Source organism: Sylvia atricapilla, chromosome Z (assembly GCF_009819655.1).
Source record: "Sylvia atricapilla isolate bSylAtr1 chromosome Z, bSylAtr1.pri, whole genome shotgun sequence".
In the NCBI taxonomy this organism is placed as follows: domain Eukaryota; kingdom Metazoa; phylum Chordata; class Aves; order Passeriformes; family Sylviidae; genus Sylvia; species Sylvia atricapilla.
In genome coordinates, this window is record NC_089174.1 from 45785462 (window position 1) to 45810266 (window position 24805).

General features: G+C 38.7%; 1 protein-coding gene across 1 annotated transcript in view; it reads left to right on the plus strand.

Moving 5' to 3' along the window:
- Window positions 1-24805, plus strand: part of DGKQ (diacylglycerol kinase theta) — an 88131-nt gene that overhangs the window by 55321 nt on the left and 8005 nt on the right. Inside the window, exons 11-22 of the mRNA XM_066339281.1 lie at window positions 502-556; window positions 1698-1759; window positions 2021-2171; window positions 3019-3057; window positions 4701-4816; window positions 12548-12699; window positions 14077-14225; window positions 14799-14980; window positions 16542-16642; window positions 20799-20945; window positions 22189-22300; window positions 23862-24014. Coding sequence (XP_066195378.1) covers window positions 502-556; window positions 1698-1759; window positions 2021-2171; window positions 3019-3057; window positions 4701-4816; window positions 12548-12699; window positions 14077-14225; window positions 14799-14980; window positions 16542-16642; window positions 20799-20945; window positions 22189-22300; window positions 23862-24014 — 1419 coding nt within the window. The remainder of the gene's footprint in view (window positions 1-501; window positions 557-1697; window positions 1760-2020; window positions 2172-3018; window positions 3058-4700; window positions 4817-12547; window positions 12700-14076; window positions 14226-14798; window positions 14981-16541; window positions 16643-20798; window positions 20946-22188; window positions 22301-23861; window positions 24015-24805) is intronic.

The window sequence follows — 24805 nt, forward strand, 5'->3', positions numbered from 1 at the left end:
GGCTTGGAGAAGAGACTGTGGCACAGGTGAAGAGGGTTTTGTTCCATCAATGCCTGGAGTGTGCCAGGAGATAGGGAATGGTCAGCCTGCTTTTGCCAATCTAGTTCCTGGGTGATCTTCTTCAAGAGCAGGCTCATTCCCAGTCCTGCATGCTTTCTCTGCAACGACACTCAGGAAATACTCCGGATGAGCTGCTCACCACTGAAGCAGGAATGGGATGAACTGTGCTCACCTTCACAGTGTGGCTATGAGAATGCCAGTGGTTTAGGAGCATGGAAGTACGGTGCCATGAGCATGTAAAATGAAGATTATTCCTGTCTTAGAAGGAGTTGGTTAGAGGAAGAACATCATGGTTGACTTAAAAATACTTAATTTTTAAAAAATGTTTAATTTTCCATCCTCTGTTATACACTATATACGGGATATAACACATAGTAATGTTAACATCTGTCAAAATTATGTCAGTCAGAAGCTGCATTTACATGCTGTATCTTTTTGCAGATGGAGTGCCTCCAGAATTTCAAATTGGTGGAAGTGCTTATGGGCAGTAAGCAAGGTAAGTGAATGAGCATTGGCAAAAGACACATCTGAGCCCCATGGGATTTTTTTTTCCCATTCTAACAGTCACAGTTCATTTTCTACAATAAAAAACACAAATAAAACTTCATAGTGATGTTGAAATACCTAATCAGAAATTATGCTGATTCTTTTCAGTCCTGTGTGTCCTGTGGGAATAAAGTTCCCTTTCACTATTACGTAAAAAACACATTTGTGGTTTCTGCTGGGTTTTGACACTTTTGCCCTGTTTTGAGGAGCTATCTTTAACTGACATAATTTTCTGAATTTGAGTTATTTATTAAAGATTAATTCTAAAGTTTACATGGCTCCCTTCCTGTGTCTTCTTTCCTCCTGACAAAGCCCCTGAAGAAGAGTAAGTTTGAGTCCTAAGACAGTCCAAATAATATGTTTTTGTGTTAGGACAAACAATTCTGCAGTCCTAGCATTGCTCAAGTGTTTTGTTATCCTGCAGGAGCTGGGCTTGTGTTCTCCAAGTTGACATCCCTCTGTGCTTCAGTATTTGTAAGGTTACATGGAGAAATAAATAACAGCATTTAAGTAGTCTAATGCTCTGACCACAGCTGAATAAATATCTTTGTAGTTCAAATACTGTCTCAATGCTTTGCCTTACTTTAGGGCATTATTGGGAAGATGTTTTATAAAGGTTATTGTATCTTTGTGAATGTTATAATCTTGGTTGGTTTCTGGTGCTCTGTTTTAAAGCATCATTTGCAACCTTACATTCACTGGAAGTTGTTGGAATTGTTTTAATACTTTGATAAAAGACAGAAGTTGCTTATTATTTTACTTGTTTGGAAATATAGTTTTAAAGTCTTCTGTCAAACTGTTAGATTATGACCAAAGTGCTGCTTGTCTTTTGAGTGGGTTCAAGCTGTTTCTGCCTTTTTTTAAAGGAGGGCGATGTTTAAGAACTGTGGAAAAAGTCAGACTGTTACAAGCACCTATGTGTTTTTATTGTTAAATAAGAAGTAGCTCAGGTCTGCATGGTCCTTTATGAGAAAATTAGTTGTATGCAGAGCTGTACTTGTTCCCTAATTTTTCTTCTTACTGTTTTTGTGTAATTGAGCCTAATAAAAATTTACATGTATTCTAACATGATTAATTTGTGCCCTCTCCAGTTCAGCGCATGGTCTTGGACAATCAGGAACTGATTCTTAACAGACTCAAGGACATAAGAAAGGTAAATCTGAAAAAGAAACATGTTTTGAGTTTTCTTTAGCAAGTATGGAGTCCCCTTTCTTACAGAAATAGTGAGTCATTGGTTACCCCCTAAGCAGGCTCAAGTGTAGAGAAGCTAAGTGCTTGCACTGAAGTTGGTTTCTGTTTCTGATATTCTCTAGGCATAGAGGACATGATTACTAAGTGCAGAACTATTTTGGATTTTGCTTCACAGTATCTTTTTGCCAAATGTCCTGTCATTTATTTTCCTTTATTTTGGTAGACTTCAATACGTCAGATGAATCAAACAAGATTTTACATTGTGGAAAATATTAAATCCATTGTACAAGTAAATTTATTTGTTGGTGGCCTTCCACCTCAGCTTTCCCCTGAAGAATACACAAATATTCTCAAGGAAGAATTAGCTATCAAAAGTAAGTAAACAGGTACATTTTTTCAGACACATGAATTTGTACAGCACAAAATGTAGTAGCATCAATTGCTCGTTTTTCTTATAATTTTACCTTTTTCTGACCTGATTTTAAAAAAAATCATTCTGCCTCTTACTCTCATGTGGCCTTTTAAAATCATTTTAACATGCTCACAGTTGCAGGAGAGATATAACAGCTCATTATTTACAGAAAAATTATTACATTACTCTAGTTATATGTGACTACACCTTTTTTTTTTTTTTTTAATTGGTATGTTTATGCAAAAAGGCATCACTTTTTAAAAGAATTAGACATACCTTAAACCATGTGCAGAATATACCTTGCTTTTTTAACCTCTGACACTTTTTGGCTGGGCCATTCTCCATGTTAGTAATGAGCTTTGTGCCCCATCACGGAGAAGGATGAGCAGTGTGTGCACACACCGATGGACAAACACTCAGGGAAAAGAATTTCTTTTTCTTTTTCAAAGAAGTATAATTGAATTTTCATAATATTCCTTCGACCAGTACTTTGTATAAATAGTGTCAAGAATGTGTCATGCTTTTTGTTGCAGGAAACAAAGCATTTTTCCCAGTCTTTTATGTCATTTCAAGAGGAATTAAACTTGAAATGCCAGAAAGAATTCTTAGTCACCTTTTATGAAAATCAGTTTAGCTTTTCTTACTTGCAAAGTAAACATGAGAGGGAAAGTGTTAGCGGAGGTTCTGCCTGTATTTGTATAACTTTTAATATTTGTTTATATTATATTTATGTAACTTTTAAAAATATTTTAAATATTTACTCTAAATGTACCCAAGGTTTTATGTGTTTATATTTTTACCCTTTGCAGCAAATGTAGTATCTGTGAGTCATGTTTATCAAGCACAAGGTAAGCATTAAAACTTTTAGTCTTGCAAACAATGTCTATGTTCAAAACTGCAGCTTAATACTAGAGATTGGAAGCTCAGTTAGTCTTACTGCATAAGCAAAAAGCCCTTCAGGTAAAATGTAATACATTGTATTAATGAAGAGCAGTGGATTAGTGGTACCTTATTAAAAAAAGTTAAAAGGTTGGCTTCATGCCTTGTGTACCAGAAGGCGGTAATATTTCATCATAAAAATGAATTTTGAAGTTACACTTCAACTGAATAATATAACACCACAGATCTGTTAAAAATCCTTCAAGTGTTCTCTCTTTCACTTCAAGAATACTAAAAATTTGGTACTGCTTTTGGACTCAGTGGGACTGTTGCATGGTCACTGTTTCCTAGTAGTATTAAGAGCTAGAGTTCAATGGCTGAAAGTTGAAGAAAATAAATTAATTCATCCTTTGAGCTGTTTCTTTGCTTTTGCTGTATGAATTTTATTTCAGCAAGGTCGGAGAAGCCATGAGGCTTCTGACAGCTGGAGCAGCAGTGGCTCTGGGCAGCTTTAGTGCAGTGCTCAGGTGGAGATCTGCATTTGGTAAAAATTTAAAGTGTGGGATTTTCTCTTCTGTATGTTTAGGTGTCTGTAGTTGAGATGTTTCACATCCTTTGGCAGGCCTAACTTCCACATGTCTGCTAATGGGTCTTTGTATAGCATGGTTTTGAAGACTGATGTGTGCTTCCATTGTGTTATTTGCTACGTCCACATGACTAATTGATACTGATTGATTTTGATCTTTTCATAGGAAAATCTGTAAAGCTTTCAGATGCACCTTCTCCTTTCCATGCTTGTCAGTGGCAAATACTTGGTTTTGTGATACTTGTCCCACGTCACAGCATCATTAAACCAAATTTAAGTGCATGTGGTTTTAGATGTTTCTGCTTGTGATTTTTATTGCCACATTCTTCTTAAGTTTGTATTTTTGTGGTTCTCATAACTTCCTAACTGTCCCTTTTTGTCTCAACCAGCCTACATCTCATATGTTACCTGCCTGCATCTCGTATACTGTCCATTATGCATTTTTGTCTTATTCTGCCGTGTTTTCCTCCTCACCAAATATCTTACCGTACACTAACTTATCAGTGTTTATTTTGTCTTTTCTCTTTTGTCTTCCCTTCTTCCCCAGCTTCTCTATTCAGAACCTAAACCAACTTAAACATCTTAACTTGGTTATCAGCCCAAATATTTGCTTGCAGTAATTCTTACTGTGATATTGTTAATGAACAGAACTAATGGATTTTTTAATAATTGGATGCAAAATGAAACCTGATACCCCTGCCACTTGTATGTGATCAGAACAGAATGTTAGTCATGATAAAGAGTATGTAAATAGGCCCTACCTCTGGAGCTCAAAGGAAATCTTTAAATATGCATTAGTTCTGTGCTGCAGTTCTTGTCTTCAAGTTGCTTTGTTTTAACAAAAAACCTGAGAAGTGTTTGAGGGTTGGAAGGAAGGTTTAAAAACTGATTCAACAAACAACTGCATAATAAGTTTTGCTGAATAATGTCCTTGGTAAACTGAGTAAACTTTTGCTGTAATATGAGACCTGTTTTCTAATAATAACAATAGAAAATATAAAAAGTAGTTCTGATGCCTCTTTACAGGTGCTGTTGTACTTCAAATTTCATGTTTTTCTGAAGCTGAAAGAATATATATGCTAGTTAAAGATACTGTTGTCAATGACAAGCCTCTGAATGCTGTGGTGATTCCTGCAGTTATGGTAAGAGACCAGTTTGAATTTAAAATATGTCTTTAAAAGAAAAAAAACCCAACTGCCTTAAAACTCTTTCTGCTAGAATTAAATGAAAATATGTTTTATTCAAAGAGGCCATACTATAAGTAGTGTGACCAAAAAAAAAAACCTTCAGAGCCTGTACTTCATGTATATGATACATCCAGTGACTCATGTAATTTGTCCTATTACTGTTTAATTGTCAATCTACAGCTGGCTAATTATACAACTATAAAGGGGAGGAAAACAGTTATTTTTCTGTTTGTTTTTTTCAATCAAAATGTTAAATGGGGTTTCAGTTTCTGCTGGTATGTCTTAAAATGCTTACAAAACTTTGTTATGGGAGCTAAATATGTTTCCTCACTAACTGTGAGGTAAAATACTTCTGCTTATTTTCACAGTGACATTATCTTCATTTCCCTCATTCTGTAGCAGAAACAGTTTGACCTTGTTTACCACTTGAGGATTTCAGAAGAACATAGTCTTCTGAAAGACAGTGCAAGAGTCTTTTCACAAATTCAGGCTTCGTTCTGACTTATTTGTGTTGTTACTAATCCCTTTCATATTAACCAGTTTGTTTAAAAAGAGGTTTAATGTTAATAAAGTAGCGTCAACGTGACAAGAAGAAAATTATTAACTGAGTGAAGTGATATTTTTAATCAGTATTATGTAGGTTCTCTCCAAAAAAGAGTGTTGCTGTAGTTACTTTCTGCTGAGGTGTTGTGTGTCTTGCAGTTACTGTCTTTCTGGAACTGTGTTATGGAAAGTGAAGTGAGAGTCTTGGTTTGACTTCTTGAACATCACAGAAGGTCAAAAAAATTGGATTATTATTGGGAATTATGAAACAACTTTGTATAGGAGGGCATCAAGTTCTATGGCCATAGTTGCTTTCTCACATACCTGCTTTCACTGTTTAAAAATGAGTTCTACACTTGTCAAGGCTTCCTGAAGGCAAAACTATGGTTTTTAGATGAGTAGATATTAGTGGTAGGGCTCATGTGCAACTGGCAAAATCAAAATTTACATCCCCTCCTAAAAAACTGAGAGCCTTGTTCTTATATGTACACAGGAATTGCATTTTGTGAAGTCCTTAAAAATCATGGCCCCTTTGTCCAAACTAGGTTTCAGAGTGCCTGTTACGAGAAACAGAAAGCAGCTATGAACTTTTGGATACTTGCTTTTGGTGTTTTATAGGCAAATGCATTATGAGCCCATATTGGGTGTCTGTGATGTGAAGTTGAACATACTCCACACTGTTGATTACATATATTTGTTTTTCTGGATATGTTTTAAGATAACTTCTTGATGCCAGGAAAATGTGGAAATTGCTATCTCTTATCTGATGCAAGATATTTTTTAGAAACTCCAGTTCAGGAGACTGCTAGAGATTAATTTTTAATATGTAAGCAGCAGAGAGGGTACATGGGCACAAACATTGTGTTTCCATTTCAGCATCTGTTGTTTATATTTGGTCATCTCACTGAAGGGAGCCAAGAGTTTATTTAAATGATACTTCAAGTGTTGCTTTTTGTATGGTTGTTCACCCAACTTATGCCCTTCACTAATTACCTAGGTAGAATAATGGTTGGTTATTGTCTTTACTTTGGGTAGCAGTTGGACCAAATGACTTCCTGTGGTACTTTCCAACCCAGGCTATCTTTTTAGCCTATGATAATACTAATCTTTGTTTATATGTGTGATAATTTAAATACAGTACCAAGAAATACACAGGAACTGACACAATACTAAATTTACACCATGTTTGACATTTCTTTTGTGAGTGAAATACAAAGCAATTGGTAATGAAGGGCTAATGATTTTTCTGAATTGCCAATTAAATTAAAGAAAAATCCAACCAAAAAAAACCACAACAAACCAAAATAGCCCTTCTTAAAAAATTGGTAAAAGCCCAGAAGTATTACTTAGTAGGTTGCTAGTCTTATTTTTGTGACATAAAATTTACTTACTCTCTGTCTGCTATACTGTCTATAAGATGGAGGCATGGTTCTAGTCTGGCATGCTCAAGTCTACCCAAAGCAATTCACCCTCTTATTATCATTACTGAAAAGTCTGAAGGCAGAATCAGTTTGCATAATTTGCCTCATAGAAAGTCAAGCAGTTAGTGTTACCAGATGTGTTGATCTGTTCTGCTGTTTCAGGCCTTTAATAATTTAATCAAACACTTTTAAATTTCACAATATTCAAATGAATGAAAATACTGTCTTCCCTGGGCTGTCAAAAAATAAAAGCACTGTATTTTATAAACTGTTTTTCTGCTGTGTGTAAGGAACTGTGGGGACAGTTTGGTTTCACTCTTTGGTATCAATTCAAGGTGAAAGACATTGCAGGCCTAAATCTTTCCATTCCGAACTAATTTAACGGGAACTTGTTTTGCAGCACTGGCAGGTAAGGAAGTCAGCAGCCAGTTGTATGAGGCCAATACCAGCACAAGTTTTTGTGGCTTTGTCAGTAATGCCTTTTACTAGTGGAGTGCCCTCTGGTGTACTTCACCTCTGGTGTCAGATTCATTAAGAGTAGCAGGAAAACATGTAGAAGATACCCAAATAGATGAAACTTTCTGTTTAATTCATTCTGCTAAATCCTCTCACGAATATTTACATCTTAAAAGCACTGTAGTTAAATGAGCATTTTAGCCAAAATATGAGTGATTACTTTACACCCTTCTGAAAGGGTGTCACACTCTTCTGAAAGGGTGCTGCCTTTTTCACCCTTTGCTGGAAGAGTTTTCAAGCACTGGATTGGACTGCCCCGGGAAGCAGTGGAATCACCAATCCCTGGAGATGTTCAAGAAGTGACTGGACGTGGCACTTAGTGCTGTGGTCTAGTCAGCAATGTGGTATTCAGCCAAAGGTTGAAATTGAGGACGTTGCATGTCTTCTTTCAACTTTTATGATTCTGTGATCCTTCCATTTCTTCCATCCTTCCATATGCCAAAAAATAAAGAAAAGGGTTGGGAGTTGACCCAGTTGCTGCTCCAGTAGTGTTGTGACACCTTGCACGTAATTTCTCATCAGATAATGAGTCCTTTCTGGCCTGAGGGTGAAGAAAATTCTGTGCTTGGGGCATTGTGAGTCCTTGCACGTGGAAGATGCTGACAGCCATTTGAAAATGTTGTATTCTACTTATCTGAGATATCTGCAGTTTCTGGAGACAGCCCACCATCCAGGAAGATGTCACCCGGGTGGGCTGGTGGCACAGAACGCCTTGTTCTGCTTTGTTGTGAGATGTGATTACACAGTACAGTCAATGGGAAGGGGATTAGCATGGATAATAAACATCTTGCCCCAGTTTAAAGCCATGTTGTGCTATTCCTAACGGATTAAGCAGTTCACAGTGACTGTCAGAGTGTCTAAATCATGCAGCCTCCTTCAGCTGTCTCTAAGAAAGGAGCAATAAATTCCTTCCTGAATGCCAGCCAACACAAAACCGTTCTGCAGATTTCACTCCTCAAGCACAGCACTGAAGCCAGGGCTAAAGGGGGAAGGGAGTCCTTGGGCTGAGTCACATACTCTCTTCTGCCCTGTAACAAACGAACTTGTCAGTCCCCAGTGGGCCTTTATTAAGGAACTTTTAAAAATTGTGCTGCATAATGGTGCTACCCTTGAGGCTTTCTTTTGTAACAGCTAATTGTAACGAAGAGAGTGCTCTTGAGAAAGCACAGCAGCATCCCTGCTCTACTGTACAAAGTGTCAAGAGATTTTAATCCTTACCAAAAAATAATTGTTTTCTTAGAGCTGGCCTTTATCTGGGGATTTAGCAGTGTTTCTTACTCCTTTAAGCCTAATGAAGAGTTGTGATGGGAAGCAAGTTCACTGTAAAGACAAGCACATTCTTGAACACTTCTTTTATTCTGAATAGCTACATCTAAATGTGTATAGTTAGGAATTTACATTGTAAGATACCTTAACAAAGGTAGGTTTGAGTAGTAGGACTGTTCAGTTTACACTACGTACAGATTTTTTTTAGATTCAGGCATTTGCTGTAGCTGCATGTGAATCTTAGTAGCATTCAGGGTATATATTTAACTGGTTTGGGGGGGTTTAGGTGCAGTATTGACACTTGACAAGAAATATAGTTGGCAATTTACAGTAGAAACTGTAAATATGTATTTGCAACAATTTATGTTACTTTGGTAAGATCTCAGACAACTTCACAAAACACAGCTGAGCTTTTGAATGCCTTAGAGTGTACCATGTCTCAGAAATAGTTATGATTCACTTAAGTTGCTTTTGAATTATTTCAGTTACTTGGTTTTAAACCCAATGCATTAGAACATGACTGTAAAAGCAAGTAATATAAAACATGTGTTCAGCGTGTCACTTCTGAATGTCCCAAACCAGTATTTTTAGAAACTAATTTCCTGAAGAAGAAAAGATAATCAAATCTTCTTGTTATATTCAGGTAAGGTATTTGTTAGACTTCAGTGCTGGGCTGGTATCTTTGCTCTTAGTCTTTTTTGAAAAAGTTTTTGTTTACTTCAAGCTGCAGAACTTCATATTTTTTATTTTTATTATCCTGTTAACTCCCTTTTTTTAAACCCCACAAGTTTCCAGGCATTATAGCAAGCTTGAGGTTTCAGGTTGCTGGTATTGTTCAGAAAATTGAAATGGCTGGAGATTAATTTTAGGTATTAAAAGGCTCTGAAGAGGAAGAAATGAGAAGTGGACAGGAGAGAGAGTAGGGCAGAGTAAAAGCTGGACAAGGAGTGCTGGAAGGGAACAGTGTGCTCTGTTACCCCATGGGACATGATGTTTCCTTTCAGAGCTGCTCTGCCTTCTGTTGCTCATAGGATTTAACCCCATACAGGACTGCAGGCTGGGCAGAGTGACTGGAAAGTATCCCAGCACAAAAGGACCTTGGAATGCTGGTCAGCATCTGGCTGAACATGAGCCAGGAGTGTGCCCAGGTGGCCAAGAAGGCCAATGGCATCCTGGTCTTTATCAGAAACAGAGTGGCCAGCAGGACCAGGGCAGGGATTGTCTTCCTGTACTCAGCACTCAAATCCTGTGTCCAGTTCTGGGCCCCTCACTTTAAAAAGGACGTTGATGTGCTGGAGTGTGTCCAGAGAAGGCAACAAGGATCACCAAAGGACCAGAAAACACGTCTTAAAAGGAATGGCTGAGGGAGCTGGGGTTGTTTAGTCTCCAGAAGAGGAGGCTGACTCCATTGCCCTCTAAAACTCCCTGAAATCAGTGTGGAGTCAGTCTGAAAGGATGAGGCAGTCAGTCTCTCCTGCCATGCCTGCAGTGAGACAAGAGGAAATGACCTTAATCCAAGACACATGAGATTCAGATCAGATATTAGAAAAAAATTATCACTGTCACGGTGGTCAGGCATTGGAAAAGGTTGCTCAGGGAGGTCACCATTCCTGCAGGTGTTTAAGAGGCATCTGGATCTGGTGCTGGTGATGTGGTTGAGTGATTTAAGCATTACAGTGGCAGTGCTGGATGGATGGTTGGACTTGATCCTACAGTTGTCTTTCAACCTTGATGATTTTGTGATTATCAAAGGGCTGTTCTAAGTAGGATATGGATGATGATGCAGGAATTGATGGAGTGACAAGATGGCCTTTACTTCTGAAAACATCAGAGCTCTGCTTACTCTTCCATTAATGGCTCTTCATTAATTACTCTTCCTGGAATGGCTCAAGGGGACGAAATCCACTTGTCTCTTTGGGATGTGTGGATCCTTGAGCTGTTGACTTAATACTCAAAGAATCCTTTTTATGACAGTGGCATGCATTATGTTCCACAGACTTTCTTTGCTGCCTACAAATATCCCTTCCATGTGCTTAACAGAAATGAGTATTTTACCCTTGTTATGTGTTGGGCATGCTTTAAGTAATTGCTTCCCCCTTTCCAAAAATGCCTGAATGTAGAGGCCAAAGGTGTTTTGACTTCAGTTGTCAGTTTAGCATGAAGGTGGTTCCTTTGGAGAGAGCTTGTGTGCACAGCTTTCAGCTTCTTTATCATCAGCCTACTTACTTGTTTTGTCAGCAGTGGAACTCTCCAGTAAAATAAAACATTGAGATTCTTTCAGCTGTTTGGCCCCCAAAACAGCCCTTGTTTGGCTCATTTATTTTTCAAGAAAACAGATATATTTTTAAACTGAATGTCTTGTAGGATCTGAAGGATGAGTAAAGAAGGGGCAGTGTGTGCCTGCTTCACCAGCCTTTATACTTGCTTAGTCTTCCTTTCCTGAATGTGTTTTCTCTTTATCAAGAGACAAGTCACACTGGATGGTAGAGAGCATTTCTCATGCAGGCAGTGTTAGAGAAGGATTTTTATGTGTTTGTCAGCATCTTGACACATCTGGCAGGCTGTGACTTGCAGAGGATTAGCACCTAGCTCTTCTAAGAACAGAAAATTAGAGGAAATCCCTCAAGTACTGTGAAGACCCAAACAATCATTTGTTTGTAAAGTCCCTAAATCAGCTCACAGGTCTGGGGTATCTCAATGTCAGACTCCATTTTGCATCCCCACAAATTTAACTCGTTAATTTGAGGCAATTTCTCTGTTGGTCACCTCAGATCATGGCCTCTGGTGGTCGCTCACAGGCAGCAGCTGAAAGGCTGTCTAGGTGCCGCCTCCTCCTGTCTGTAGCTCTTGGTATCTCTCCAGATGCTTTCGTGCTGTGGCCATGCTACTGCCTCACCGACCCCTGAATCATTCTTGTCTAAATTGACTTATATTTAGCACTGTTGTTCTGTTCCCTGAATCCATCTGGTCAGCTGCGTGACAAATTGCTGTTTCCTGAATGCTGTCCAATTTGTAAATAAGAATTACCACAACTTAGGGACTATGGCAAATGTTTCTGTTTAGAAGTGCAGTTGTTGGAATGTCCAGTGGACTTTTCTGCATGTACCTACGCCTCTGCTTGTAGCAGGATGGATGGAAGGTGTGCTGGTGTTTTCTAATATTCCTAGAACTATTTACAAATCATTTTACAAAACTATTTATGGGCGAACAGGCTGGGTGAAAACTAGTCCCAAGGTGCATCCTGTTGGCTGCAAGTTTTGACCTCCAGTGAGGCTGCAGATATTGTTCCTTTGCAGTCCATGAAGTGCTCCAGGAAATCTCGCCTCTGCCATGTCCAGTGGCCTCCTGTGCAGTCTCTGGAGGCTTCGAGAGTCCCTTCAGCAGCAGCTTCAGTAGGTCGTAAGACACTCATACCTCTGAGTAAATCCTCATGATGAAAAGCTTGGCTTATGTATTTTTAAAAGAAGCTTTCAGCTTCTAATTTCATAGGGAGACGTACACCCCTGTCTGCCCTAAATCTTCATTTTTAAATACTTTGTCCTTATAAATTGACATGCATTTTAAGACAACCACAAAACTAAAGATAGTTTTTTCAGTTGGTTTGGGGAGAAGTTTTTGCTTTTCAAGGAAACTGTTTTAATTGTACAGAACTCTTATCCCTCTCAATGTTCTTTGACCTAGACTGTTTACTGAAAATGTGTAGGAAGGGCTACTTAAAATGCCTTTGTTTCTAATGGTAGGCTCAAATGTGTGCTTGGAGTGGATTAAGGAACTCTCAATTCCATTGAGTCTTTTTATTTATAGAATCTGGATTTTTTTTTTTTTTTTTTTTTTTTTTTAGTGGGCATCAAGGAAGCATCAGGTAGTATTTCTGATATGCAGAAGTAATTTTCCTGCCTTTTCATGTCATTGACTAATGATTTTTCTTGTTTTGTTTCAGGCTTCCAAGATACCACAGAATTGCTGCCCACTTCTTGTATTTGTGAATCCAAAAAGTGGTGGTCTAAAAGGTCGTGATTTGCTGTACAGTTTTAGAAAGCTGCTAAACCCACATCAAGTCTTTGAACTTACCAATGGGGGCCCACTGCCTGGGTAAATCATCATGTTTTAATTTTTTTTAATGTATTTTTTTTGTTGTTGTTTTATAAAAGGGTGGACTAGATTCACTTATTTTGAAGATCTAAATGGCCTCTGTTCTGTGCCTGAAGAACAGGGCAGTGGATCATTTCCTTCTGACTGTTCTTCCTGTGAGAACATATTTATGGGGTTCTCTATACCCCATAAGAGTATGGAGTAGACAAGAGACAAGACAAGAGAATGGAGTGGTTCCTAATTTATATACTTAAATCAAATCTAGCAGAGTCTAGCCCTGGGAAAGTCATATTCACTTTACTGTAGCACATACTTAATAATTATTAAAAATAAATAGATTATATATATGAATGGAGATGGAAAGAGAAATGTCACATTTCCTAATGAGGGTGGATTTTTGCTTTTATTTCTTCTGATGTTTCATGGGAACTACCAGGAAAGTATAATAAAATTTTCTATTTTGACTCTTGAAACTTGGCCACAGTTGCAGAATTAACAGGGTCTGCCTGATCACAGCTGTAACATTTCTACAAGGAACAGAACATAATGTGCTTGTAGGAAGACAGGAACTGATGACTTGATTTAATGAAGCCCACTTTGTTACAGCTTCATAAAACTGAAAGCAAGGGTTGTAGCTTATTCCTAGTTTCTTCACTACTACTTTAATAAAAAACTTGTCCTGACAAGATCTTCAGAACAAAAGCTTTGTGGGAACAATGCAGCTTATATAGGAGACAAGACAAACAATCTACACAAACAATTTTTTTTGTCAGAACTGTGTAATTCTGTTGTCTTTTTAATGCCCTTCAAGCTGCAACTTCAGTAACTAGTTCATTTTGTTTTGGCTTTGGAATCTTTCTGTAACTTTATAGCAAAATGCTCCCATTTGTTCGTTGCTTCTTGTGCAATGGGAAATAACAATCGTTTTGCATTATATGTTGATATGTAGGATGAAAAGCCAGAAAAGGTAAGCATCACCAGGAAAACAGTACTATTAAGAAGAAAATGTACTGTGATTCCTATGGCTAAGTACAAAAACACCACCAATAATCAACATCTCCTCTAGGATCTAGAGAGTTACAGATGTTCATATGACTAGTTAGGTCTCTCTTTTCTCTCTTGAAAAAGGAAGTGATTAACCATATAGTTCAGTCTGTGAAGAATCTTAGAGGAATATGGTTTTCACTCTTTTTAAAATCATCTTTATCTAGAACTTTATACTTTTCCGTTTACATTGTTGAATTTGATCCAGAAAATGATGGTAAAGGGACATCGACAGAAACCCAATAATACTGTTTTACTTTAAATAGCATCTTGTGACTTTGCATTTCCTATATTCCATTGTAATTTTTCTTTGTGCTTTGCTTCACAATGGAGGTTTCACACGTTCTCCCAAATTCCCTCCTTCCGAGTGCTGGTGTGTGGAGGCGACGGCACTGTTGGCTGGGTCCTTGGTGCACTCGAGGAGATCAGGCACAAGCTGGTGTGCTCAGAGCCTTCAGTTGCCATCTTACCTTTAGGAACAGGTGAGAATCACAGCAAGAACCATTCTTCTGCTGAGCTCAGAAGCCCTGTGGAAAGTTTTGTCTTTATGTGTCTGACACAGGACATAGTTTTGCAGCCAACATGCTGTGAGATTCAGTTCTAGGTAGTGCTGGAAAGTAAACCACAGTATCAGCTTTTCAAGGAAATGTCAGTCTGCTTTCAGAAAAACAGCATCAGGGAAAAACAAGTCAGCAGGAATGCTGATGTGTGTGGGTGAGTGGACAGGAGTTGGGAGGGCAAATTATCCTCCACTTGACAACTACAGGTGCATCAGCCATTGCTGTAAGACAGCAAACACAGTTGGGTGTCTCAACTCCATTACAGCTTTTTCTTCCAGTTTTTGTGGAAATGCTCTAGTGCATCTGTATGCAATGATAAGCACATGTGCAGACACACAACTTAGATATTTTGTTTCTGCTAGTTAACTCTTCCTTCCAAATGAACTAATTCTGTGACTTGATTGGAGCACCTTAATGCAGTGTGATTTGTAAAACAGGGCTGATGTACTGATTGTGAAACACGGTCATGTTTTGGTGTTCTTCATTGTTGCCCAGGTAATGACTTGGGGAGGGTCTTGCGCTGGGGAGCTGGCTACAGTGGGGAGGATCCGTACTCCATTTTGGTTTCTGTGGATGAGGCGGATGATGTTCTTATGGATCGCTGGACTATCCTTTTGGATGCAGAAGAGCCAGCTGAAGGTGCAGAAAATGGCATTGCGGAACCTGAGCCTCCCAAGGTAAGCTGAGCACCATTTGGGTGTGATTCTTAGGAGCTGTTGTTCTAGTGAAAATCACAAAGAAGGTGGGTATTAACATAGTTTCATTTTTACTGCTCACTTGTGTTTGTGCTTGGGCCTTTCTGAGCTGTTTCCTAGCAAATACAGCATACATCTGGACCTAGTGTTTCAGTTTTGGCAGGGCTAGTTGACTGACTGCAGAGCACGTTTTGTAGCTGTTTAGCAAAAAGCATCTGATAAAGGATTAATTCACATAGCAATGGCATTCCTATTGGCTTCAGCTGGAAAGAAAATTATTTCTCAAATAAGAAAAAGCTTTGGAAGGCATGCCAAAACACTTTCCAAAACACTTGTAAAACCAGAGTGTCAACCAAAAACACTTCCTTCCCCAAAAGGTACTATCATCTTTCCTTTCACTGTTTAAGAAATTACTAGGAGTTGCTAGCACATACAGAAAGTAAATCCTTCTGTCATCTTACTGCTATTGTGTGCCTGTATATGTGCCATCTGGGATTTTTGGGGGGGGTTGTTTGTTTGTTTGTTTGTTTATTGGTGTGGGGTTTTTTTGTTGGTTTTTTGGGGTTTTTTGTTTGTTTTGGGGTTTTTGGGGTTTTTTTTTGAGTGAAAGTCACTGTCAGTTGCTTCATATGAGCTTGTTTCTGGTTAGGAAGCAAAATTGTTGATTGTAGATGGTGATTTTGGAGCTGTATGTGAATCCTGGTTCTGTCTCTTTTCAGATTAAAGAAAGAAATTGGACAAGGGGCTTGCAAAAAAAAGTAGGAATTTATAACAATGGTAGCAATTGTCCAAGATTTTAGTCTGGTCACTGGAAAATCCTAGGCATTATGAGTTGGTTGGAGAATTTAAGATGCTCAGGTTCCAGCTACTTTGCACTTGGTGGAGACAGGGGCTTTTTTTTCCGTGGTGCCTAATCTGCTTTTTAAAGGTGGAGGATGGGAGAGTAAGGCCTAGGGTAAAAGAGCTATGGAATGAACTAGCATGCAAAGGAAGATTTCATGGAAGAAATGGTCAAAATCTGTAGGAACTTGAGCCTGGCATATAGGGAGCTAGTTAAAATGCAGCTGAGTACGTGAAGTCAAGTTCTTCATTCATCTGGTGTAAGCTGGTCACCTTCCAAAGTAAGTAAGAGTGTCTTCCCAATGATGTAATATAAATCCATGGCTGATGCCAAAAATAATAGTGGCATTAGTGTTCAGCAGCTAGTGAAGTTATTGAATAGAATTGCTTTGAGAATTTGAGTTGCTTTTACTTCTGCACTTGTTTTTATTTCTGCCATATTATGCTTGTAACTTTTAATTAAGATTAAATTTTAAAGTTTCTGATACTTTGGAAATAATGACTATACATGTCAACAGTTGTTCATGCAGCTTTATTTTTAGTGCAGTGTTTCTGGAAAATGTTTTCCAGAATCTGTCAAGATGCAAGTGACTTGGAAGAATCATCTGCAAAGCTTGCTTTCGTTGAAAAGCTTTGGAACTTCTTCATTTTTCATTTATAAATGTAAGCAGGAAATTATACCTTTTTCTTTCCTTTTGGTCAGATTGTACAGATGAACAATTACTGTGGTCTTGGCATTGATGCAGAATTGAGCTTGGACTTTCATCAAGCTAGAGAAGAAGAACCAGGGAAATTTAATAGCAGGTAATCCTGGGAAAACCAGGTGTGTAGGTCAATTCTGTGGTATTGCATTACTTCCAATTTACCCTACAGCTGATAATCTTAAATGCTACCAGATGCTCCACCAATACTGCTTGTGGCATAGCTGGGACAAGGAGGAATTAAGCTAGCCAGGAGATCATAGACACAAAATTCCTGTGTTTCATTGGTTTGGGTTTGGTTGGGGGTTTTCTTCCTCTTCCAAGAGAGAGCACCAAAGTGGTTTTTGGAAGCCAAGTCATTGTTATTCAGTATTCTTAGTTTGACAATAACTGCATTGTTGAGTTCAGTGAAATTTTGAGATGGTGGAAATACCTCTTGCTCCAAGCCTTTAGCAAGAGTGAGGGCAGTGCTGCTATATGAGCAATAAGCACTGTTCAGAAGTGTTCAGAACTTCTTCTGTACCTTTTCCAGTTTTACCTAGTCCTGTTGCAGCACCTGCATTCTGGTATTAATGATAAAAAATATTTCTGTATCTCAAGTGAGAATCTTACTAAAAACATGTTAACAAGACCTTCCTTCTCTCCGGCATGCATATCAACCAATAATGGGACTTTTTCTTCTTCCCATAATTACTGAAATTGATGAGCAAAAGAAATCATGTATATGTAATTGATTAGTAATTCCTTAGAGAAACTGTTTTTGTTTGCTTTCCCCTATGTCTGTGATTAAACACCTTCTAAATTGTCTCTTGATTGTCAGAGTTACAGCCAGTTACAACTGTACAGTTTTCATATTGTAACTATTAGAAATATTCTCTGACCAGTTATGAGTGCAATGATGTGTAATCTGACCTATCTTGTAGTGTTCTGTTTGTCATTACAGGCATTGCTCATGGTGCTTTTTTTAAAAGCTGACTAATGCAGTTGTTAATGGTACCTAGTACATAAATTAATATTAGGCACAGGTTTGCATTTTCAATACACTTGACTGAAAGCATCTCAGGTAGTAAAATCAGGGAATAATTTTGCTTATGGCAGTGTCCATTCTAGTAGGTGAAACTTTTCTAGATGGACTTGTGCAATTAATGTACAAGTTATGTTCATTCTTTCTTCAAAATATACTACTCCACGTTTGCAAAGCTGCAGCATTTCAAAAAATGCATCCTCTTCTTATTGCAACTACATTTAAGGGATATACTTTGATTGCTATTGCCCTATGTGCTTTTCATCCCTGTCATCTTCATCTCAGTCCTTTCTTAGTGTGCACCATCCGTAGTGCAGTGGACAATGCCTTGGTGTCATTCTTGCAGGGTGACTTGAAGAACTTGTGGGAAAGAAGAGAGGTTTTTTTTGTTTTTTTTTTTTTTCCCAAATCTGAAGGGCTGTACACTTCTGAAAAGGGAACATGAAATAATGAATTGATACTGAGGTACATATTTGCAGAAGCCAAAAGCTTGTACATGCTAATAGTGCTGACACATGCTATTTACCTTTGACTGCCTGTGAAAATGACTGCTAAAATAGTTGAATTTATGCTTCCCCGTAAGAAGCAAGTGCATGCTCTTGTCAGTAATACTAGCTTTTAAAAGAAATTCATTTCTAGTAAATTAACTAAAAATGGTATCTTCTTAATGCAAAATGCAGCAGCTGCTGGCAGGTGAACTGGCTGCTCTTGAGTGCAGAACAGTAAGTTTCAGATTGTGGCAACAGAAATTGCAGGTAGTCCTTGGAAGAAATATGGGCTTGAGTGCTCTTCTGAAGCAAGACCTTATACTGATAAATGTCCCAAAAGCTGTGTGGTCTCTGGCCTCTATCAGTAGTCTCTTTACATACTCTGGATTGCTTACATTTCACTAGCAGCTCAAAGTACAGTGATAACATCCCTGCAGGAATTCAACACTGATCTTGCATTGCGGCACAGATAAAAATAGTATACATATTGTGACATTGATGGTCTTTGCCTTGGTGAGTACCAAACTATATGAGTTTTTTTCACAGTGTAAAATTTCATTATAGGTCATCTGCCTTCATTCACAGAATCATGGACTGGGTCAGGTTGGAAGAGATTGCAGCGGTTATCTGGTCCAACCTCCCTGCTCAAACAGGATCATCCCAGAGCACTTGGCACAGGATTGCATTCCAGATGGTTCTTGATATCTCCAGCAAGGGAGACTGCACACCCTCTCTGGACAATCTGTTCCAGTGCTTCCTCACACACAGTAAAGAAATTCTTCCTCATGTTCAGGTTGAACTTCTGTGTATCAGTTTCTGCCCACTTGCCTCTTGTCCTTGCTTGCTGCCTGGCTCTGTCTTCTTGACACTGTCCTTTCAGATACTTACAGACATTGATAAAATTCCCTCTCTTCCTGAGGCTGAACAGGCCCAGCTCCCTCAGCCTTTCCTGGTTAAAGAGATGCTCCAGTCCCTTAATCATCTTTGTTGCACTCCGCTGGACCCACTGCAGGAGTTCCATGTCTTTCTTGTTCTGAGGAACCCAAAACTGGATACAGAGTGAAGATGTACCTCACCAGGGCTGAGCAGAGAGGCAGGATCAACTTGCTTGACCTTCAAGTGATGATCTTCCTAATACATCCAGGATCCAATTGGTTACTTGGTCCCCAGGACATACTGCTGGCTCATGGACAACTGTTGTCCACCAGGACCCCAGTTCCTTCTCCTCAGAGCTGCTTTCCAGCAGATTGCCCCCAGCCTATGCTGGTTCATGGGATTATTCCTCCCTAGGTGCAGGACTCTGTCTTTGCTCTTTGTCTGAATTTCAGATAGTTTCTCTCTGCCCATCTCACCAGCCTGACAAGGTCTCTCTGAATGGCTGCAGAGCTGTCTGGGTTATCAACCACTCCTCCCAGCTTTGTACTTGCTGAGGAGGCATCTGGTTCATCATCCAGGTCATTCCCATGGGATCCTGGAGCAGTCTTTAGGAGTGCATACTACAGAAGAGATCACATCTTGTTTGTACCATCCAAAATGGCAGGAGATTGCTGTGGCAAGCAGTTTACTAAATGCAAGGTTTGGGAGAATATTTTATACAATCTTATGCAAGTTTAGACTTATTTTACAGAGATACACAACTGTTCTGCAACTGGGGCACCGTGAAGTATTCCTTGAGTTTCTGAAGGCTTCCTTCTTCATTCAACAAAAATTTATACTTCTTGGGGATATTACAAGTGTTTTGTTTCCTACTGATATTCCAGTATTTTTCAGTTGTATCCAAATTAGATAAAACCTGCCTTAGCACAGACATCTTGAATAGAGCAGAAATGTATGTTAAATGGTGTTACATGAGGTATCTTTAATTTGGTGCTATTTTAAACTGTTAGGACGTAGGACTAATCATTCCCAATGTAATAATTTAAGGTGACTGAAAAGTCTGTCTGAAGACTCAGCCATAACCTGGCTGTCTTCGCCACTTTAATGTCAATGGTAGTTAGACATAATGCTAGAGAGATTTTGCAGAGTTGAATTCCAATTACACCCATGTACTGGTAGGGTCAAATAATGGAAATTTATGCTTTTTATTTTGAGGTTGCCCTGAAGGCCATGTATCCAAAGGCTTCCATTACAGAAGAAAATAATCTGTGTGTTTAACTGACTTTTGTTTATGTTTTTCTTGAAATATTTTGCCATTTCTAGGGATGCCATAAAAATCTTCATCATCTTTTTTATTCTAAATTTAGAGATGTTAGAGCTCTGTCACAAGTTGAGATTACTAAGCCCGTTTCTGCAGCTAAGTATATTTCAAATTAATTAGGAATGTGTAAAGCAAAAATTTTCAAATGTTTTTTTGCCGTAAGTATTGTAGCATTGCATGAAAAAACAATTTTAAATGGGTCATGATGACCTCTAAGTCTTAATCAAAAGTGTAATCTTCCAGCCCAGGAGTTTACATTTCAAAGAGGCATTGTATTCAGGCAATGCTTCAAGAAGGGATGATTTTTCTGTAATTAAATTTCACAATCTGCATGTGCCTCAGCAGCAGAATCATCCCTTATGTAAAGGTATGTGAAGTAGCAGTTTATGGTTTATGCTTTGTTTCTGCAGTAAAACTAGAAGAATTTGAAATGGGTTTTAATTGAAAAACTCCCTAAACATACCTGCTGGAGGACAATAGTGGTATACATACAGGGAAGAGTGCTATGTCTGGCTTACTTTTTAGTTACAAGATACTTGTCTGCTCCTAGGTTTCACAACAAGGGAGTTTATGTCAAAGTTGGGCTGCAAAAGATAAGTCACACTAGAAACCTTCACAAGGATATAAAGCTGCAAGTGGACCAGCACGAAGTGGAGTTACCAAGTATAGAAGGACTCATTTTTATTAATATACCCAGGTAAAAAGAAGAGGAAGGATCCCTTGTGGATGCATGCTGGACTGTATGTGTAGAATTGCTGCTTGGTATTTGAACATCAAAAGTCAAATGGTTAGGTAACCATGAAAAAAATGGCTAGGTGACAGAATCAAAGGCAATTGATCTGCAATCAACAATCAAACCTGCACACACTTAGTGATATGCTGGGGATTGGGTAGCAAAGCAGGTCCTGCAGTGAAGGGCAGACCCCAGGTCCTACAGGCAACCGATCAATATACATGGAGTGTGTGATACTACCTGGGCAGCCATGGAAGACCACAGTTCAGATACCTTTACAGGCCTGTGAGTGCTTCCTTGACACTTGCAGGGAGCTAAAGTAACTGTTGTGGAAGCTAAATCCACAGGAGATATGGCTTCCTTACATGTGATGTTGATAGAGGCAGGTTTTTTGTTTGCACAAAACCAGCAGGTAATTACCCTGCCATACTATTATTTTTTTCAAGTGCCATCTTGTCTTAAACAACCTGTATCTCTTTGCATTTTAGTCTGAAAATATTTTATTCAAATATTTCTTTTTACATGTACACACATTGCACATGTACAAATATACATTGCACGTGTACACATGTACAAAAATATACATTGCACATAAGAGCTGTGGAGAAGAAAAGATCACAATTAAGTGATGCGTAGTTCATGTGCCAAAACAATAAGCAAGTGATTTGAGTGGGAAGGGTCAGTACTGCACAAAAAGCAGCATGGTTTAAATTGTCAGAAGCATTTCAATGGACTGAAGTGCATGAGTATCTGCTTAACTACAAGTGCTTTTGGCCAGCTACAAGAATGAAATCTCGATAATTGTTTTAGCTTTAGTTTCTCTTAAGTAAGTTCTGTGAATGTTGTCAAGACCATTAAGAGCTATCATAAGTTCTTCAGTCTTGAAAATTAAGGGTTAGTTTAGCTGTAACCTGTACTTCCCAGCAAACTAAAACTCTACCGAGTTACCTTCCTATTTACACATTTTATCTCCAATGGAAACTATTTACTTTGCTCCTTTTATGACAAAAAGATCTGATAAAAATTCTTCCAGATTTTAGAAAAACAGTTCCTGCTTTTACAATGCAGGAAAACTGCTCCCTCCAGCTGGTGGGGGAGCAGAGTGCATAGCTTTTGAAGCCTGAGAAACCAGCCACCTTTAGCAGGGCATCACAGAGTGTGCCCTGGGGCAGCCCACATGGCTTTCACTGGTGTGCTCTCCACACAGCTGGGGCTCTGGAGCCGACCTCTGGGGGTCTGAGAGTGACAACCGCTTTGAGAAACCGCGCATTGATGACGGCCTGCTGGAAGTGGTTGGTGTGACTGGTGTCGTTCACATGGTGAGTTGGCATCCCAGCAAGCACAAAAGAAACATTTATTTTATGGGACAGGCTTATTTCTGTAACAAACAGTGCATTGCAAGGGCATGGTCCTAAAAATTGTGCCTCTTTGTTGAGTTTGGGTAAGAAGTAACAGGAATCAAGAACTTGTTAAAAGTCCATGGGGAAATGCTTCATAACTTAACTGGACTTTGAACGAAGTAGAGAAACATACACGTGTGCATATATATATATATATAATGCTATATATGTATAATAAATACAAATACATATATATGTATTGCAGAATGCACTAGCTTTCTCATAACAGGTATCACAGTGTCCAAATGGAACAGTTCATGGGATGAAAACAAGATTTTATTCTAACATTACAAAAATATGCACCCTTCACCTAGTGTATTTGCAAAAAGTCTTGTTCTACCTCATCACAATCACAGTGGAGATTCCAGCAAGACAGGTTGCTTCATAATCATCTGCCACAGGCTTTCCAACACCTGTCACTGAGAATTTGGTACTTGCTGCTCTTGATTTGAATGCTACATCAAGCAGGTGGTATGCTGTTCTGCAAAGAATATTACGACTCAACTTATGCAATTCTTTTTTAAGTTTTTCATGTATTACGTATTTTTACAGTGGTCTGCGATTAGTAACTCAGTCTTGTGGAATGGTAGGTTATTTTTTTCTTTATCTCTTACCACTATTTTAAGAAATCTGGTGCTGAAAAAGTATATGTGGTCAGGTAGCTAGAGATAACTAATCCATAAAACCACCAAAAATGGAAAGATGAGTGCTTAAATATTGTGGAGCTCAATCTTTGGTGTTGGTTAAAACTTTATTTTGTAATTTAGATCTTATAAAATATACTAAAGAGTTGTTTTGGTAGAGATCCTTAAATCTTTTGTGAAAGTAGAAGCAGCTTTGGAATATAAATGTTAACAAACCTGTGCTTTGAGTTTGTGATATTAAGGTTTTTACTCCCATTTTTGGTTTCTGTTCACATTCCCCAAGTGTAGCAGTAAAGTTAACATTGCTTCACTTCTACAGTTAATTCTAAAAGTTAACTCAGCTGATAAGTTGTAGTTGAGTATGCATGTAAGAAGTTCAGCGTTTGTATGTATGTATTTCTGTAGCTATATGGAGTTGAGTTTGGAAAAACTATCTCTGATTAATAAACTGCTTTTAGACTTTGGAATTTCACATGTGCTGAAGAATGTGTGTATAATTAGGTGTTTTTAGAAGTATTCACTGTGTTACCGAGGGGGAAGCCAAAGCAAACAAGACCTTTGTGAGTGTATGTTTCTTGGCCAACCTTTGTCTACAAACAGCTTTGCTTTGGGAGTTGTTTTGCCTCCTGCAGCCTGCAGGGGTATCCAAGTTCTCCTTCCTCAAATAATTAATGCTAGGGCAGTAAAGGCATCCTAGTTTTGCCTGAGCAGTTTTTTAGCTGAAACTTAAAATGTCAAGTGAGAATAAAGTAATATAAACCTACTTTAATTGCAGCTAGTATTTGTACTTCTTGTTAGTTGGAGTGATTGATATCCTGGTATTTATTCCCTGACAGGGTCAAGTCCAAGGTGGTTTTCGATCAGGAATCCGCATAGCCCAGGGCTCATATTTCCGTGTAACGCTCCTAAAGCCAATTCCTGTTCAAGTTGATGGAGAGCCCTGGATTCAGGCACCTGGCCAGATTATAATTTCTGCTGCAGGACCAAAGGTACTGGGTTTAGGTTTCTCTTAGCAATTTGAGTTTGTTCCTGCACTGGATGTTACTGTATTACCTTGCTTGTCTGTGTTCTGATAACCCTAAAGGAGCTGCTTAGCACTCTGTGGTAACTGACATAGCAATTTCTAAAGATGATGGTTTGAAGGCTTTGTCCACTGGCTCAGATGAGGCTCATGTTTAAAAAAATAGTCCCTGAGCTTTGGCCTGGTGACTCAAGTTTTCCTCTGTATTGAGATATGCAGGCAGTGTTTCTTTTCTTGAAGCAGGGCAGTTTTAAAGGCCATGGTAGTAGTGCAATGTGCAAGATGGGAATCAGTCTGCTGGAGAAGGGAAGATCCATCAGACAGTAGTAGCAAAGGAGAAAAATGAATGAGAGGAGAGTCTGTGAAAAAGAGACTTGAGTAATTGATGTCTGTTTTTTTCTTTGTTATCTCCGTGTGTACATAGAAGGCAGCATCAGCTCCCTAGTAATTTAAGTTCTCTATTGACTTCGAATTGTGAAATAAACATTTTGCAGTAGGTGGCTGTGGTGCACACCAGTCTGCACGTTTGCCTGCTACCTTAAGGATGGCTTTCCACCTCACAGACATTTGCTGCTATAGGCAAGCTCAGAGGATATGTAGCTGTACTGGGAGGGCTACCAGAGCAATTGCCCTTGCTGAGGAGGAGTGAAAGAGAGGGTCCTACCTCAGAGTTTTAGAATATGTTAAAACTTTGTCCTTTTCATGAGAAGAAGTGGGAGGGTAGTGTAAAGAGAGAGAGAGCAAACCTAACTTGTCCTT